This window comes from Bacillus rossius, chromosome 12 (genome assembly GCF_032445375.1).
Source record: "Bacillus rossius redtenbacheri isolate Brsri chromosome 12, Brsri_v3, whole genome shotgun sequence".
In the NCBI taxonomy this organism is placed as follows: Eukaryota; Metazoa; Arthropoda; class Insecta; order Phasmatodea; family Bacillidae; genus Bacillus; species Bacillus rossius.
This window is the reverse complement of record NC_086339.1, coordinates 10,293,423-10,311,163: the sequence shown is the minus strand read 5'-3', so window position 1 is coordinate 10,311,163 and position 17,741 is coordinate 10,293,423. Positions and strand designations below refer to the sequence as shown.

The 17,741-nt window shown below is 38.9% G+C and overlaps 2 protein-coding genes across 3 annotated transcripts in view; one reads left to right on the top strand and one right to left on the bottom strand.

The window, feature by feature from the left end:
- Positions 1–498: 498 nt before the first annotated feature.
- LOC134537509 (uncharacterized) lies at positions 499–9,172 on the bottom strand. The gene is made up of 4 exons (XM_063378016.1): positions 5,789–9,172; positions 2,373–2,471; positions 2,011–2,065; positions 499–1,320 (listed from the first exon to the last, which is right to left on the bottom strand). Exons 1-4 carry the CDS (start codon positions 5,870–5,872, stop codon positions 680–682), a joined length of 879 nt encoding a protein of 292 aa, XP_063234086.1. The 5' UTR covers positions 5,873–9,172; the 3' UTR covers positions 499–679.
- Positions 9,173–12,209: 3,037 nt separating this feature from the next.
- LOC134537507 (serine/arginine repetitive matrix protein 2) overlaps positions 12,210–17,741 on the top strand; it is a 43,391-nt gene continuing 37,859 nt past the window's right edge. For both annotated transcript variants that reach the window (XM_063378012.1, XM_063378013.1), the window contains exon 1: positions 12,210–12,336. The gene's annotated coding sequence lies outside the window, so the exon portion shown is untranslated. The remainder of the gene's footprint in view (positions 12,337–17,741) is intronic.

Below are 17,741 nucleotides of genomic sequence, written 5' to 3'. Positions count from 1 at the left end.
AAAGGTTTTACTGTATGATATTATTGTAGACGACGTTGAATTTGGAATGTCAAATCGTTTAGCTATTTCTGCGTTTTTACCTCCCTGATCTACTGTGTGTATAATTTCCAGTTTCGTTGTAAGAGAATTGTTTACTTGCCGAAGCATAATTAATTTACGAAGCAAAATTAAAAATTTATGACAATCCTTCAAAAATATTTTGTAGATTTTTCTGTTTTACCTTTGCTGTAGTGGCTGTTTTTGGCGTTGCATCCAAAAAATGCTTCGTTAATTAGAGTTATAAATACGTAGGATTACATAGCTATTTGGCGGGACTCAGTCATACCAAGGATTTCGTTATAAAGGAGTTTGTTGTGCGAGGTTTTACTGTAGTGTGGATGATTGGTTAGGTTAGCAATGTTTCTAAATGGTGTGCAAGGTGCTTACAAGATCTGACTACTAACAAACTTAATGACATGCATATAACAATCTCTACAGCTAGTAATCATACATTCGTGGTACCAGATTGCAATTCAAATTTTATTGAGTACACACCATGCATAGACCTAATCAATTTAGGCATACTCTAAAAAAAAAAAACACATTTTCAATGTGCAAATAAATAGAAATTGAAGATACACATCGTGCTCATGATGCTAGTAAGAGACTAACGACGTAGAGATTTTTCGGGCACAGTTGGCTAAAATGCTGTATCTTCCCGGAACATGTCGATCAGGCTTTTGTTGAAGTCCCATTCTCCAGTTGGAACATCAGTGAACCAGGCCTTGAGCGGGTCACCTGGGTCAGCCTCCGCCGCGTTGCTGCCGCTCGGCTTGACCACACCGCACGGCAGACCTCGACTCTCCGCGAAGTGGAACCGGTCGCCGAGCCACCGCTTGAAGAGCTCGGTCGTGTCTGCGGCACGGTAACCGCCTTCGACCCGCCACCTGTGGGCGGACACGTCAACGCCCAGGTGTCGCAGGTCCGCCTCGAGGCGCGAGAACTCGTCCTCCACCCTCGCCGCAAAGTCCCCCGGTCGGCACGCCTCCTTGTGTCGGCAGAGCTCCGCGTAGTCTCGCAGCAGTTCGTCCGCCGCGTCGCCAGCCTTCCGATCGCAGCTCTTCCGGCCGTCGTGGTGGCAGCCCGGGCCGGCGGCTAGCTCCCGGCCCATCACCACGCCCAGCATGCCCACCGCACAGGTCAGCACCGCGCAAGCCCCCTCCGGCTCGCCCCCCGCGAAGCTCAGCGGGCACCTGAACCCGTCCACCGCCCTCTTGCCCTCGAACGACCAGTCCTTCAGCGCTGCCGTCTTGTCGCTGTGCTCTTCGTGGCCACAGCTATCTGCATCTCAAAACATTCACACACATGGCAGCTTTCAGACTGTTAAAGAGGGTTAATGCAGAACAAAATTAGTACACCAAGAAGAATGAATTTTTTTTGCATCTTCCTACAAAGGTCCTGTCACTCACTGCTATCAAAATTTTGCTTCCAACACCTTCCAATAAAGTCGGTCAAACAATGTTGGAACAATGTAACGGAAACACTGGCTGAACACTCAAAGTCTCATAGATAGTCCTGCGTAATATAAAACATTTTACTATGTTAACTTGGCAAAAGTAAATAGGCAGTGCTGGAAGCAACTTAATGATATGCAAGTTCCACTGTCACTGTGTGCGTAAGTAAATAAAATTTGCCTCGATTAAAAAAAAGATGCCACTTGAAATTATGACCTCTACTTCAATTTACTGGCACTGTTACTTTCAAACTGCAGAAATTTTACAGTGTGGTTTATGTGTGTACATCTTCATGTGTACTTTGATCTCTGGTCCTTTTTTTTTTACGTAACTATATAAATACACACACGTGCAATTGCAACAAAAACAAACATAAAAATCGAAAAGAAATTCACAAATCATCATTCATATAAAATACAAATATGTTTCAATTGATAACTGTTACAAATTACTGACTGTTTAATAATGCAAATAGCAAGTACAATGGGAGGCAGACAGCAGGACACCTGCTTCTCACCTTGCAGCCGATGTAGCTGCTTATGGTCCCTGCGCACTTCACACTGGTACAGGCACTGCAACAAATCAGTGCACCCCTGAATCTATTCATGCATCACACCCAGGACTGTACTGCTTCAGTCCTTTTTTCTTTTTATTTCTTTGTGTCAGAAGAATACATCCAGAAGCTACATGGATGGATAACCAATTTACGAAAATCTGGCCAGACAATGCCCAAACATGAAATAGACTAAGAACGAGAAAGAAGGAATGGCTATGGCATACAATCATGGCCTCAGATCGTGACTTTGAAACGGGAGTTATAACAATTGTTAAATAATGGGATAACTGAACACAGTGAACACAGGAGCGTGAACTACTTACGGCTCTACTGGTGCACAGCAGAGCGGCCGTATCGTCTCCGATCTGGAACACGTCCAGGCAAGAGCGTACGTTGCGTGCTGCGCATCTCGGGCACAGCCTCTGCAAAAAGCAACGGCCGCATGTCACGTGGCAACCAGAGTAGTTTAAAATACCACTACCATTACCTATACTTGTGTCATCATCAGACCATGATGGAGCAGTCATGGTATGCAAATGTACTGTTGTCCAAGTGCAATGTAAATCAATATTGAAACATACATGACCCATACTGTTTTATAAAAATGTGTTATGAATATCATAGTCAGTACTTTTAAATTTGTCCCACCTGTGTGTATAAAAAATGTTTAATTTTTTCAAAAGGTTTAAACCAGACAATATTTTCAATCTCTATTATGAGTGGCATCTAACCCAATCCAACCGACCAATCTTACGATATCACAATATCCTATTAAGAAATTATTCAAACAGATGTTTTGAGTGGCTTTTCTTCAGAATGTAGCCTGAATTACAATAGCGCGACCGTCCTTTTATCCGTCAGCCGCATCGCGATTTTCAACACTGCTCATCTTCAAAAAAAAATTTTTTTTCCATTTCAAAACTGATAAAAAGATAAGAAAAAAATAATTTATGTAATCATATTAGCTAAGCACTTATAAGGAAATATTCGGACAATACTGCTTGTTAGAACGGAAAGAAAAAATAGGAAAACGGTTTTCACACAACACATATCCCTAATTTTACTCTCAAGGGATAGTTTCGTAATTCCTACTAGTTAGTGGAAAAATTACATTTTTATGTCTTACATTACATTACCTGTGCTTTTATGCTGCTGCTATTCGTTGTTTTATCGTGAAAAATAGGAATACAGTATATGTTTTCCATATACTTGAGATATTCCTGAATTAACCCTGAAAGGAAGATTTCGTAATTCCTACTGGTTTGTGAAAAAATAACAGTTTACAGCTTACATTAAAATACCTATGTATTCATGTAATCGCCAACCTTCATTGTTTACCCGTGTGAGGGTTTTTTAAAACTTTTTTTGGAGAACTTTAGTCAATGTAGGCGTTGTAATAATGAAATTTGTTTAAATAATGACTGCATTGTAATTGTAAGGCATTTTTAATCCTTATATTTCATATCTGTTGTTTTATTAGAATAAGTAATTGTTTTGCAAAATGTTTGTTTAGTTACATTGCATTTAAAGTACCTATGTACTATTTTTAGCCATGTTGTAATGGACGAGTCTAATGGAACGCAAATTTTTTAATAGGATTGTTATAGTTGTTCATTTTCTGTGAGGAATACCTGCTGTGCACTGAAGTAGCTGAGACAATGACTTTTGCAGTCCTTCCAAGGAATTCTTTGATTTCAGCCATTCTGTGTTTGATCTGGGTGGTGTTTCATGTATCTAAGTTTATCCCTGGATCCTAAAGGTTTGATCCTGTGGCACATGAGGCTTGTTTTACATCAGTACATCAAAAGATCCTGATGGTATGATCCTGTGAAAGAAGTTGCAAAATAAAGAATTATGATTGTACATTGACAAAAATATCCTTTTTATTTTGTAATGACAACGTCATGTACTTTGACTTTGGCGCAGCGTAGTTGTCACCCCTCCTACCCATTCCCCCTCCTTTACCCTTTAGATACGTCACGATTCCTTCTCCTGCCAATTGGTAATTGATCCCCCACCCTTCTGGTTTACTGCGCTTGCGCGGTTCCCCTTCTGGGGCGCTGCTTTCGAGGATTTTTGGCGCTGGGTCTCGAGGCCTTTTCAGCTTTAGCCACCGACAGTGTCAGGTCACTTTCCATTTGAGCAGCATGTAGTTCTGTTTGTAACTCGTTAAGTCAGTTAGGGGTACGGTGATGACAAGCTCTCGACATGGTAAGTTACTTCGCGGAACTTGGGTTTGTGTGCTTGGGCACCAACAGATTGTGGCCCTGTTCTTAACGTCATGTGATTGTTATGTAGCTTAATGCAATTTCTTCTAAATTATTTGTTTCGGCTTGCCACTTGGAAATTACGTTTGGCATTCTGCAGTAGGGTAACCATGTCGAGTAGTCTCGTGGTACCCACGGTTTTGTGGTTAAATAATTTTTCAATTCTTTTCTCCTTTTTTTTGTAGTAACTGTATCATGCTGTGCAAGTTCTATATTAGCCTGGTCTACGTTAATAAGTTAGGCCGTTTGTGGCATAACGTGTGTATCTATTTGACTCTTTTTCTTTTTGACATTCACAGCTAGCTAGCTTTGTTTTGCGAGAGTCCGATTGCGGGACTTGATAATGTAAACTATAATAGTTTAATGTTATGCTTATAAATTTGTGCAAGTTATGAATGTTACAGTCACAGGGATCAGTATTATACAGTATTATCAGTATTATATCAGAATTATTCAACTATGTATTTTGTAAAAGAAACTATTTTGTACCTGTTTATAATGTACCTATTTGCAGTTGAAAGGATAGTAATTAAATATGACGTAAAGATAAAATTTAACTTTGCTTATACCTACAATAACACACCTCTAGTTGCCATTCCTAATCCAGCTTAGGACATTGTCATTTGTTTTCAGGTACATATTTTGTGAGGGTACTTTTTTATAGTTTATCCATGCATGGGTTGGAGGTTATTTGCTGATCTGCAACAAGTACCCTTCAATTTGACTTATGATCATAATTCATTATTATATCACAATTTTTTTTTTTGTACAGGATCTTCCGAAGTACTGAATGCCCTCAGGATCAAGCCTTCAAAATCCAGTGATAAACTTCAATACAAGAAACAGAAGAATTAGCATATTTTTAATTCTCTATAGTTGGCTACAGTTGTGCTAAACAAAAGGATACATGATTACGGGTAAACAATTAATGGTGCGGCAGTGTAAAAACACAGGTATTGTGATGTAGGCTTTAAACCATTATTTTTCATGAGGGTACATTTAGGGACGTGTGTAGTTTGTGAAAAACATGTTACCCGATTTTTTCTTTCCGTTCTAAATAAACGCGATGTCCGATAATTACCAATAAATTTATGTAGCTCGGAACATTTTTTTCTTCAAAAACAGCTTTTGAAAAGTGTTCAAACGTACGTTAAAAAATAATTTTGGAAGCAGCTAAACAATTAAACAAAATTTAATACATTTCTAATATAAGAATTTACATGCTAAAATCTAGCTGACATTTGGAGGTTATATCACCCGTCACTTCGTCAAAAGCATGAAGTTAACAAATATTTGATGGACGGATTATATTTATCTGGCCATCTTATTCGCGGGAGGTTACATGACTGATGGATGGACGGTGGCGAAAGGCTATTGTAATTCCAACCTTACCGATTAGTTAACCATTCGTTCCATTCAATATATATATATAATTTGTTTTAAAAAATTTCCAAATAATATGATTTACTTACTTTTACTGTTCTTTTTGCTTTCTTGAGATTATTTTTATTTGCTTTACCTACTTTTGCCTTTGTCAAAATATTTACGATCTTCATCACTAAATAATAAACTAACAATAACTTTAAAAACCATAGCCAAAGACTAGTCCAACAACCATAGACTACCGAAACAAATAGGAGAAGCTTAAGTTTATTAGGATTAGAATGAGAGACGACCAGTACCAAAGTTCACAAAGATTAAACGAACGCTAATTCGTAAAATATTTAAAGGGTCAATTTTACCTCCTCCCAACACATCAAAAGACTAGCCAACCTAAAGTTAAACTAACATGAGTTAAAGAACGAGTGGTGTATTAAGACTCATATTTACCCGAAGGTTGGGTGCTGTTTGGTGAAAGGTCTGAAGAGGCGTCAGTGATGCCAGGATTGCAACAGGGGAGTTGGTTGGAGCTCCTGTTGTTGCTGATAATAAAAACTATACTGGAGAAGAAATGGAGTACAGAATGAGAGTATTTGCAGATGATTAAGTAGTGTTTGAGGTGTGAGGGAGAAGTGGTTCATCTGTAAGTGAATATCATAAGGCTGTAACTATGGCCAGACGAGAATGGGATGTCGCTGAATGTTGGATATATGAAGGTTGTTAGATTCTTGATGAAAAGGAAGGTAAAAAAGGATGTGTTTAACTGGAAGGGGCAGGAGAGTTGGTGATTATAAGTACCTAGGGATGACCCTACAAAATACCCTGGGATGGGCAAAACAGTTTAGCAGGTGGTAATGAGAGGTTGCTAATGTTGCTTGGCAGAACCCTACAGGGCGAAGAGAGGATGGTAAGGTCAGGCCAATGATGGAGTATGCTACTGTAATCTGAGATCAGTTTCTAGTGACTGAGGTAAGGTAACTGGAGAAGTTGCACTGTAGAGCAGTTAGGGAGTGATGGGTATGTGGTGTAGAAGGGAAGGTCAAGAGAGAGAATAAATAATCTGTCGGGAAAGTTTAAGAAGTTGGGCTGGAAAGCCTAAAAGAGGTGGAGAAGGGTGAATAGGTTTGTCAGGCTCCTTAAGATGATAAAGCGTGAGGGAAGATTGAGACAGCCAGTGACTGTGGTACACAGAGGTGGGTATAAAGGGTGGATATGTCACTGGTGGAAACTCCTGAAGGTATGGGGACCAATGAAAAGAGGGAGTAATGCTTTCCTTGTGTGTAAAGAGAGGGAGTGAAATGGGCTGAAGGAAGCAATGCTGGGTGTGAGTGATACAAGGGATCTGGGGAAGCAACTAAAGGAGTGAAGAGTCTGAAAGAAAGCGGAGGACTCCTTGCCACTGGGTGAAAGTCCAATTGCGAATGCAACAAGTAAATTCAAAAGTATTTCAGACTACAATAATGAAGATACTATTTTTAACAAATCAAAGATCCGAAGAACAAAATCTCTCAAATCTAGAAGAATTGCTATTCCACCAGCATGATGCCGTCCCCGCTGCCTGTTTTGAAATTACGCTAAATTATTAGAATTTTGCTGAATTTTGATCTCAAGGGCGGGGTTCCTGGCCTCGTGGCTGCAGGCAGGGACGCGTCGGCAAAGGGCTCCCCGGGCTGTTATGGCCTCTCAGGACGCCGTATTAGAAAAAACACACACGTAATTTTAACTGATTTATTACGTCGCACACGTTACACTTCGCTACGTCACATATGGCACTCTCACGCGACTGGCCGCATCATCGTCGACCTCCACTCAGCCTACACCACCCTCAATTGGCGGTACTCATTACGGTCACTCGGTAATCCGGCGGCTAGTACGTTAAGAGGGGTAGTTACCCGACGAGTTGCGAGATGAATCCTCGGGTGAGCGGCAAGCCTGTTTCTGTACACGTGAAAGTTAGTGCAGGACGTAACGTGAAATACGTTTACGACTGGTCGTACAAAGTTACTTAATACAAAACAATACACTATAGTCACTATGGCTAGTCCTGGGTCCGGGCCAAGTACAAGTGTCCCACTCAGGTGGTCACACAATGGCGGCTACTACGCGTGGTGGCGAGGGCCACGTTATGCTGGCTACGGGCACGGCAGAATCCGGCGGGATATCGCGTCCGTGACCGTTGCACGTCCCAGTAGATGAATCGTCCGTAAACTTAGTCTTGCGTTTGGCACAATACCGCCCCGCGTGGGCGATGAACTAATTCCCCGTGGGGAGTTTCAGTAGCGTGCGGCGCAGGTGACACGGTGGGTCACCTAATTAATTTACGTAGCACAAGAAAGACCCGGTGGCGAGTCACACATTGTGGCGAAAACGTGTGTCTCTGTCTATGACTATTACAACTGCGTTTGACACAGTTAACACGTCACAGTTACTTAACTTTGAGTAATTACAGATGATAGTACGGTGTAGTGTATGTTAAAGATAATGTATGTTAAATGGCTGGCAAAGTATGGTGGTTGGCTGTACTCGTGTACGATTAATAACAAAACTGATAACGTTTAATAATTAAAACAATATCAAATGGTATTAATGGTATTGTAATACTATAATTGATATAATTTCAACACATAGATATGTACAACCCTTAAACTGAAAATTATTGATCTGAATAGATTATCCTAAATATGTACCAGCTTTTAAATAACCTACCAAATACAGATAGCCAGACATGAATAGATTTGGGTCCAGTTTCGATACCACACCGTCATTACTGAATTATCAAGGTTTGCAACTACCGGTACCGACTAGCTCAAGTTGTGGTAGGGCAGGTTCTTCGGCCATTCAGGACTGCTGGGTAGATCGGTGTATGGTCGCAGGAACTTGTAGAAAGGGACGCTGCAATAGAGTTCTAATCCACTACGACTGCCGTAGGCTACGACTCATTGACTGGATCGGCGACATCAAAATGGTCCTGAAAAAACGTGGTACAAGGAAAGTTCTCACCACGAGATGGCAGGAATCAGATGTAGAAGTCGCGATGCTGGAAGCACTCGCGAAACGCCTCGTATGTCGTGTGAAGGCGTATACCCTGTATTCTGAGGTAGATGAACTCAGAATTCTCCTATCTGAATACTCCGTTTATACTGTAGTATCTAACTATCGTAGCGGACTCGATCTTCTTGTTTCCTTTGCGGGCACCAGGTTTTTGGCAACACATCGCAAGGGAAACGTCTTCTCTCGAACATGGCGTCCTAGAATCCTTCTCTATTCCTTCTTTTTCAACCTCAACTTCCCAGGAATTGTTGTAGCAACCAGCGAGCTCGCAACTAGCAGGAAGAAATACTCAGCAGTTGTAGTAAAATCCAATGTACGGTAATTAAACCTGTGTTTAACTCATGTAAAGCTTGCAGAAAAAGCAATAGGCGTCCAAAGAATAATTAAATGAAGACAATAAATTATTAAACTGCTGCGATTTCCAAAGACTAAAAATACTGGCTGGCCTTAGCTATCCATATTAGTGTGATTGCTGGTACAACTTATAATACAAATACATATTTTAAATATAATAATTAATTTACAATAAACATGAGATAATGAAATCAACCTGTAAACGGTTGACTGTTTACAACATTATATTGAAAGACCGCACGAAATATCGTACGGCCGATTGGGGCCGACCGGGGAGCTGTTGAAACGGTTTGACTATAATTATGTATTGCTGTTAATGGTGAGATTGGCGTGAAAGGTGAAGGCTCCCCGTGCGAGGGGCTGCCGGCCCTGGCGAGTGCTGGATGGCTACTGACTAACCTCCCTGGCCACCTTGGCCAGGGAGGGGGAAAATTCCGCGGGAAACTGCGGAGCGCGGGAAGATGATTTCGGCCAGTTTTGTGAACGATATTGGTTTACAAAAAGATTATTTAATTAACATTAATTATTAGTTATTTTACAAGTATTAGTTTTTGCTTGTTTTGTCGAATGCATGAACAGATTATTTAGTTGCGCAGTGCCACACCCGGCCGGGCGCTTTAAACACGTAGGAGGCAGTGACTGACGTCACGCCATTCGGGGCACTGCACTACGTTGCACGCACGGGCGTGTTCGAGGCACGGCACTGATCAGGTGTTGAGGACACATAACAGCCTGTGCTCTCAGAGGGAGCACTAATGGCGGTGTTAAGCAAAAGGGATAATTATGATATTTAATTCCAATAACGAGTTTTCAAGAAATGATTTAGCAATTCTCTATCGGACTGAAGTCATTCCTCTAGAGGATTTTTCCCTCCCGACAACACCAAGAATATGGCCCCAGGAATTTTTCCGTCAGCTTTAAAAATTAAGCTTCTGGGAGCCTTTTCTTGATTCTATCTAAATAATTCTGCTAATGGACTTATTCGCTATTTACCATCTGGTAGACGGCTTATGGTCTATTCGTAAAACTGCTTTAGCAGGTATATGAATTAACATTGTCAGGTTGACGAAAAGTTTTAATGAAAGTGTAGCAACGATTCTTTTAGTGTTGACTTCACTGGTAGGAGGTCAAGTAAAATGTTAAGTAATATTTACTTTTGTTATTATTCAAGAAACTGATTTTTCCATTCACAGAAACAAATATAGTACTGACGCCGTCCCCGCTACCTCTGACTATTTAGACGTGATTTTTGCTTGGGTTCGTGATCTCAGGGAAGGTTCGGCTTTGTGGCTAGAGGTAGGGGTTAACGCAGTAGGGTCCCCCCGAGCTGTTATGGCCACTCGGGACGCCTGAAGAATAACACAAAGTTTCTGAAAGATAGTTGGTGAATTTAATACAGCACAGCCCAATACATGGTGCTGCCCGTTCTGGCCGTAACGGTTTGCCCGACGCGACTAGTCACACGCGCAGCTCACTTCCTCAGTGGTGGCTCACGATTTTAATGCGCGTGAGGGACGGACTTGTACACGTGATGCGATAGTTACAAAATTACACTCTGACATGGCGCACGATATCTTGACAAACAATACACTTCACTATTACCTAACACTTACTAAACTGGGCTAGTGGTACGTAGGCCCGTGTCTCCGGCGACTCTACGTGATGTCTAGATATGTCCCAGGGACTGAATCGTTATTTATGTTCGACGGCACGCGTCGCCTGCTGGCTGCCCCGTGCGGGCCAAAACTAAGTAGCCTGTAGGCTAAGTTGGGGCGTGAAGCGCCGAAGTAAATTCACGTAAACTCCCCACAGTACTTATGTATGACGTAGAACACTCATCTTGGAGCACTGATTTAAATAAGTTAAATACCTCATGGTAAATTGAGGCCGACCGCGGAACTGTACGTAAAAGATTGAAAATGTATTACACTATTGAAAACTACATGTCGGTGAAAGCAAAGGTTGAAGGTTCCGTGTTGCGCGCAGGCTGCCGGCCTGGTTGAGCTCTCGAAGGACACTGTGTCGTCGCGCGAGACCCCCCTCCCCCGCCAGCCCTCCCGCGGAAACGTGTGAATTTCGCGGTAAACTGAACCGGCCAGGTTCGGGACAAAACGCACAGTGAGACATAATTTTGACAGGACTGAATTATTAATTAATGAAAAATAATGTTCAATAAAAACCTGTGGAAAAATATAATTAAAATAATTTGTTGTAGTGCGGTGGAGGGATATGCCACACCCGGCTGGATCCTTCCGCTGGTGCAGCACTCGTTGCATGGCGTTCGCCTCGTCGCACGCACTACACTTTGCTGCGCGCACGGGCGCGTTCGGTGCACACGCTTTTGCGAGACGATGAGGCATAGCGGTATATGCGACAGAGGAGCATTGGCGGTCGGCGTCAATACCTATTCCTTGACTTTAAATTATTCTTCAAATACAAGATTTTCTCTTTACGAACCTACGAAATTTAAAGTTTGGAATGGAACTCGTGTTGCAATTTTTAAATGCAGTAAATTGACATATTCCTAAAGCATTCGTATATGAGTTTATTTTAATAATGATTTTGTTTACTTTAGAAATAAATTTAATTTATATAACTTACAACTCGGAGATAGGCCTACCTACATAATCACGTCTGAATATACATAACATATCGAGGTTAATTTTTTATTGCCGGTTAAATGTAGGTTACCTAATAAATTTAGCCATCCGTACTATTTTATAAAATTTACTTCTTGCTAACTTAACTTAACTAACTATCCACATGGTTTTAATTTTATTTCAGAATTACAATATGCTTCTATTTTCGATAAATATAAGTTGCAAAGAAATACAAAATTTAATATCTCTGTCAGAATTGTAATTCCGCCTGCAAATGAGGTAATGGAAAAATTCAGACTTTTTTGACGTAATACTGTTTTTTAATTCCCGTAGTGAATTTTTAATAATATGGTTTAACAAATCATTTTCGGAACTTAGTCATGGCATTAGTGGAAGCATTCCGATAGCTTCAAGAATAGTCTCCCACTGAATATCGATTACAATAGGAAATTTTATTTTAGTATATTTAGTGTTGTTATTTGAAAAAGGAAATGGTCCAAATCAATTTTGACATATGTATAAAATGGCCGATTGTATGGTTGTGCGGTGAAATTGATTTCGTATCCGTTTAATAAGTGAACTGAGAGATAATATGATGTTTATAAATTAATGTAACATTTTTACGGTATTATTAGGTACCAACAATGTTAAAATTCTTGCAATTTATATGTTTAAATACAAAACATAAAATGGCTTGCAGCAAACTTTTACTTATTTTTAGAGCCCTTATTTCTTAATTTTTTGGTGTAGATAGGTAAATGGAGTTATAATTTTGAAATGGCTAGAACTAAATAAAAAATTCTATGCTTTGGCATTATCACTTAGAATTTTGATATTAAGAAACATTCAGGGGAAATATTTGGTTTAGATGTTAATAATTATGAAAAATTGTAAATCTTAAGAATAGTTTGTAAAGTGGAGTTCTGCTAGAAAGATTTGCTAGAAGTGGCAGAAGATATGAGAGGTTATAAATACCTTGGGGTGTGTCTGTGGTAGGATATGGAGTTTTTGGTTGGAAAAATGGGGCGGGGGATCCTAGAGCTCTGGGTAAGTTGTATGGACTTCGGATTTTCCGCAAAAAAATAATCATATCTACTATATAAACATCAATGTTTGTATATTATGTGCTTATGCATTGTTCGTCTGATTCAGTTGAAACTTTGCACACTTGACCTTCGAAATGAGGGGAACATCGTTGTCTAGGTGAAATTTCGATAAAACCAACCCTCAAAGCAGAGTTTAAATGTTTTTGATGAAATTTTGTAATTTTATTGGTGCTTTATTCCTGTGCATGGGAATGGGCTTTTTCATTGTTGATGCCTTCTGCGTATCCATGGCAATTTAATATGATCTTATACTTGTCCAATTTTTTCGTCTCATCATTTATCTGTTTCTTTAATTTCTGTCTTTCTGTATGGTATTTCATTTTATGTCTTTTGCGTTGTCTCTTGACAGAGTCAGGGCTTGAAGAACATTCTTGAGGTTAGTTCCATTTTTTTTTAAATTTGGAGGTGTGTGCGCTTCTAAAAATTCACTGTATTTCGCAGCTTGGTTTTTGGTAAATATGTAGTGTACGGATTATCGTCAAAAAAATTTTTAAAAATCTGAAATAACTTTTATTATATGCTTTTTTACGTCTTCTTTTCATTACAGCCTGCGGAGATAAGAAATTCCAAATACTTTAGGAGATATCAAATTTTTTAATTTTCATCTTGTGCACTCATGCGGCGTTAACCATTGTTGCTTGTTTACTAGTACCTATGATTTTTTTTTTTTTTCGCGACGTAGGTGAACGACTACATCATTTTCTACTAATGGCAATAATAATCCCTACACTACATATTTACCTTAATGAAAAGAGGACGTTAAAGAGCATATAATAAAAGTTATTTCAGATTTTTCAAATTTTTTTTGACGATAATCCATACACTACATATTTACCTGTTTTTTTTTCTCAGTCTTGAACTTTGTTGGTAGACTTCATTGTGTTCTTTTTGGATACTGTTCTCTTGGAGTCAACTCCGTTATCAGTTTTGGTAACTTACTGTTTTTTCTGCCTCTAATAATTTTTACTTTCGGTTGTTGAGGCTCTCTTTTCTCAGGATCTGTGATTCTATTTCTTCTTCCTTTTTGAGGAAATACTGCAGCAATGTATCAAAAATATTGTTTAAAAAAATTTAAACTTGCAGCAGTTGTAAATAAAACAAATACAACAGTTCAAGAATTTACCAACTTAAATATCAAAGGCCAATAACTTAAATTTAACAGAAGTAATGCACTACAATTATAGGTTTTTTTTTATGTTTTGTCCTTTCCTATTTTTGCTCTTTGTGAATTGTGAGGGATGAAGTCACTTATAGATAAATATGTCATTTTTAAGGTAATGGTATGCATTCCTTGAGCCTTCAATGGCATTCTTTTGTTGTAAGTCGTGAATGTTGGTCAGCCCCATGGAATCTTGCCAGGCATAGGACTGACAAATTTCAGGTTAAATTGGCTCTGCTTATCAAATAAATGGAATATTTAGGATTTACATGGGCCATTAGTAGGTTTACTGATGTGAATTAAACTAAGTAAAACCATGATTTTTATCTCACCTTATACAAATTTCACAACTGGCAAGGGACTGACCAAATTTGTTGGTTACAAGACAAATTTTATGAACACCACCACAACTATTGAATCTTAGTAGCTAACTGGATAAGAAAAAAAATGGTATCTGACAAGTGTGTGTAGTGCATGCATGAACATAAGCAGATGGCATGTAACTGCCAACTATCATGAATAACTAGAACTATAATAGCAGCTATAGGACTGACAAAAAACTTAGGAACAAAATTTAACTTGTTTGGAAAAAAAAGTAAATGTATACATTTATATTGATATTTTGAATTATAATAAAAAAATTATCTTAAAAACTAAAGAGCTTTTAAGCAGTGTGAAATATCATGAAACTTAAATTGTAGTTTCCCATATGTACTTTGAAAACCACCCTTTGCCCCTAATGCATTCCAACGTAACATGGAGCACACATAGCTTATGTCATCTGTTTGGAAACACACACACAAAGTGTTGGTATTTTACAAACTTTGGTGGTTACTTATGAAGGAATAGGTGTGGTAAAAAGATACACAGATGTGCACTATTTTTCGAGAGAACTGTCAAAATTTAGTTGAATAATTTGAAATATACTTTTGTGGTTAGACTTTAAGGGGTGAACTTAGCAAATTGCAGTATAAACTTTGAAACTCTTTAAGTACAGTTTATCACCACCACATAAAAAAATCATTAAAAATTGTGACCTACATCTATGTGTTAATAGGTGCTCTTACGGGGAAAAAAAATCAAAATACTTTTGTGTTCCTCTCATTCTGATTGATGGTTCTGTTAAACAGCATTGTAATAATTCAAGTAGTTTACTATTTTGAACAGTTAATTTGGTTAAGCTAGAAATGGTCATCACTTAAAAAAGTAAAACTTAATGACATAGATGTTCCATCTACAAAGTGGTAATGCTACATCGATAGGGTCCTGTATGTCAGATTTAATTGCCTCAACTTGTAATTTTAGTTATTTGCGTACCTATGTAATCTGCTATTATCCTTTTTCCGCAATAGGCTGCACTGTTGTGCAGGCACCCGCTACGTAAAAGTTTGCTGCTGGTATCATTATAACTGTACTCAGAGTGATTGTGTTGTCTTGTACGCAGTTTGAAAATAATTGATTTTGCTGTTTAATTTTTTATGTTACTGAGATTAAATGGTAATTAAAAATACTTGTGTATGTTTTTGGGAAATTGTAACTCAGTGAAGCGAGTGTTCTTCTTGTTGAATACTTGTCTGAGAATGTCCATGCGGGCATTGCACAGGTTGTCGAATGGTGGAAAGAATGTATTGACACTGACTTCCCGTGACCACAACTGGAAAGTGTCAGGGCCGCGTTGAGGCAGTGGAGCCAAAGTCGATAAGCCAAGGGAGTTTTAGGAATCAGATTGTTTAAATGTAGCAACTCTGACCCATGCTTTGCTGACAGTCCTTGAATCTTGAAGGTATTACGTGTTCGCTGTGCCGTTTATTTAAACTTCCGTAGCTTTGGTGTGTAAAAATTTTAGTTCATACTTACAATTTTTGTTAATTTTTTAAAGTATTTTCCATTGGATTTTAATTTTTTTTGGGGTACATTAACGAAAGCATTACTTGGTTTAAATTTTGATTTTAAGTTGGGCATTTGGAATAGAATTCGGGGGGGGGGGGGGGGGGGGAGGATTATTGAGCTAAGGAGCACTGTGCATTTTGACATCTGCAGGAAACATTTTCTGCATTTGTTTATTTGCTTCTTTTTTTTTTTTTAGTACCTTTGTAATGAGGAAGAAAGTCACTAATTTTTATTTCTGTATTCCAACACAGACTCCTTGATTCAAGTTAAATCATGGTCATTCAGCGTGAGAGAGCAGTTGGGTTATCATTGCCCTAGTGGACGTGGATAAAGTTATTTTTGTATTGACAGCTAGTACCAGCACTCACATTTTGGTTTTGCGTTAACTTTCTATCTTTGACATGGTTCCCTGGGCATTTAATCCCTTTAAAACCCAGAAAGAGAATTTGCGACGTGACGCAACTCGGAATGCTGCGGTCGATGGCCCTGCCACTTTGGTTGTGGTCGCTGCTGGGTCCTGCTCTCCGGGGTCCCGGGTCCCGGGCCCGTCCGCCGGCCAGACGCCGGGGCGAGCACACTCACTCCTGGGGCGTTACGTGATTTGGAAGTGGGAGCGAGTTGAGAGCGTTATCAGCTCCTGTTGGGGCAAGTCCCTCGCGGTGGTACAAACAAAAGTTTCATGTACCTAGCTAGCTTCAGGCTGTGTTCAAGTTGAAGTTTGCTGGAAAAAAATAATTGTGAGGCCTTACTTTTTTTTTTAAATTTTATAAATATTTAATGTTCATATCTGAGAAATTTGTTGAATTAATTCATTCATGGACTATTGAATTGCCATTTTCCCATAAATATGTAAGTTTGTAACTATAAAGAATTTTTAAGCTTATAATTTTATGATTTGAAATAAGTTTCACTGTAATGTAATTCTTGGTTTTGTTATAATTAGACCTGGAATTATAAGTTATTGGTAATTTAGGGACATTAGGAGTATTTTGAAAATTAATATTAAAAAATACATTATTTGCATAATTTACATAATTTGAAGCTGTAGTGTGTACCTGCATTTGTGGGTTGTGATGAGTTTGAAATTTTATGTGGACTTGTAAAAGAACTAAAACTTACTTAGGCTCAATCGTAATTATATATAAATCATGATCTAACCAGTTTGAACACAGCCTCTGTTACATTGCTCCGTTTTTGGATTCACAAGTTGGACTGCAGGTGGCATGCCTGGTGGGCGGGCCCCTTGGCCCTTTGAACACAGCTCATTGGCTGTGGGGCTGAGCTCATAACACTGTCGATACAGCTTGACACCAATCAAAATGTTTATATTCATAGCATAATTTTGTTTAAAATTCCTTTTTTTGTTTTGTTTTGTTTTGATACATTAGTTGTGCTTGTGTGAACTGTTGTGTGCAGCTTGTGTGTACTAAACAAATATTGCACAAATTATAAATTAACAAGTGTATGCATTGTAACCCTAATCATTCTGCCCAAACATGTTAACTAAGCATTTGAACTTGTGCACACACATTTTACACAGTAAGAAAAAGAATATCTGAGTGAGCAGTTCCACTTCACTTAATGGAACAGTCAAAATATTTTGTTTGAATGTTTTGTGTGGAATTGGCTTTGCTGTACCCTATGTTACCACGCTGCCATCTGCCATGTAAAATTGGCAGAGTGTTGATGCTGGAATCTCGTGTCTCCATTGCTATCTTGGTTAATTTGTTGTATTTGGTTCAATTGTATCCAGACAATTTTTTTTTTCAGTTGATTTAAGTTATCATTGTAGTATAAAGTTGTGCCAAAAAAGAAATTGTTCAATTTACATAGGTCTTACTCATCAGTTAAAAATGAACAATTTTTTTCCTTTCAATATTAGGTC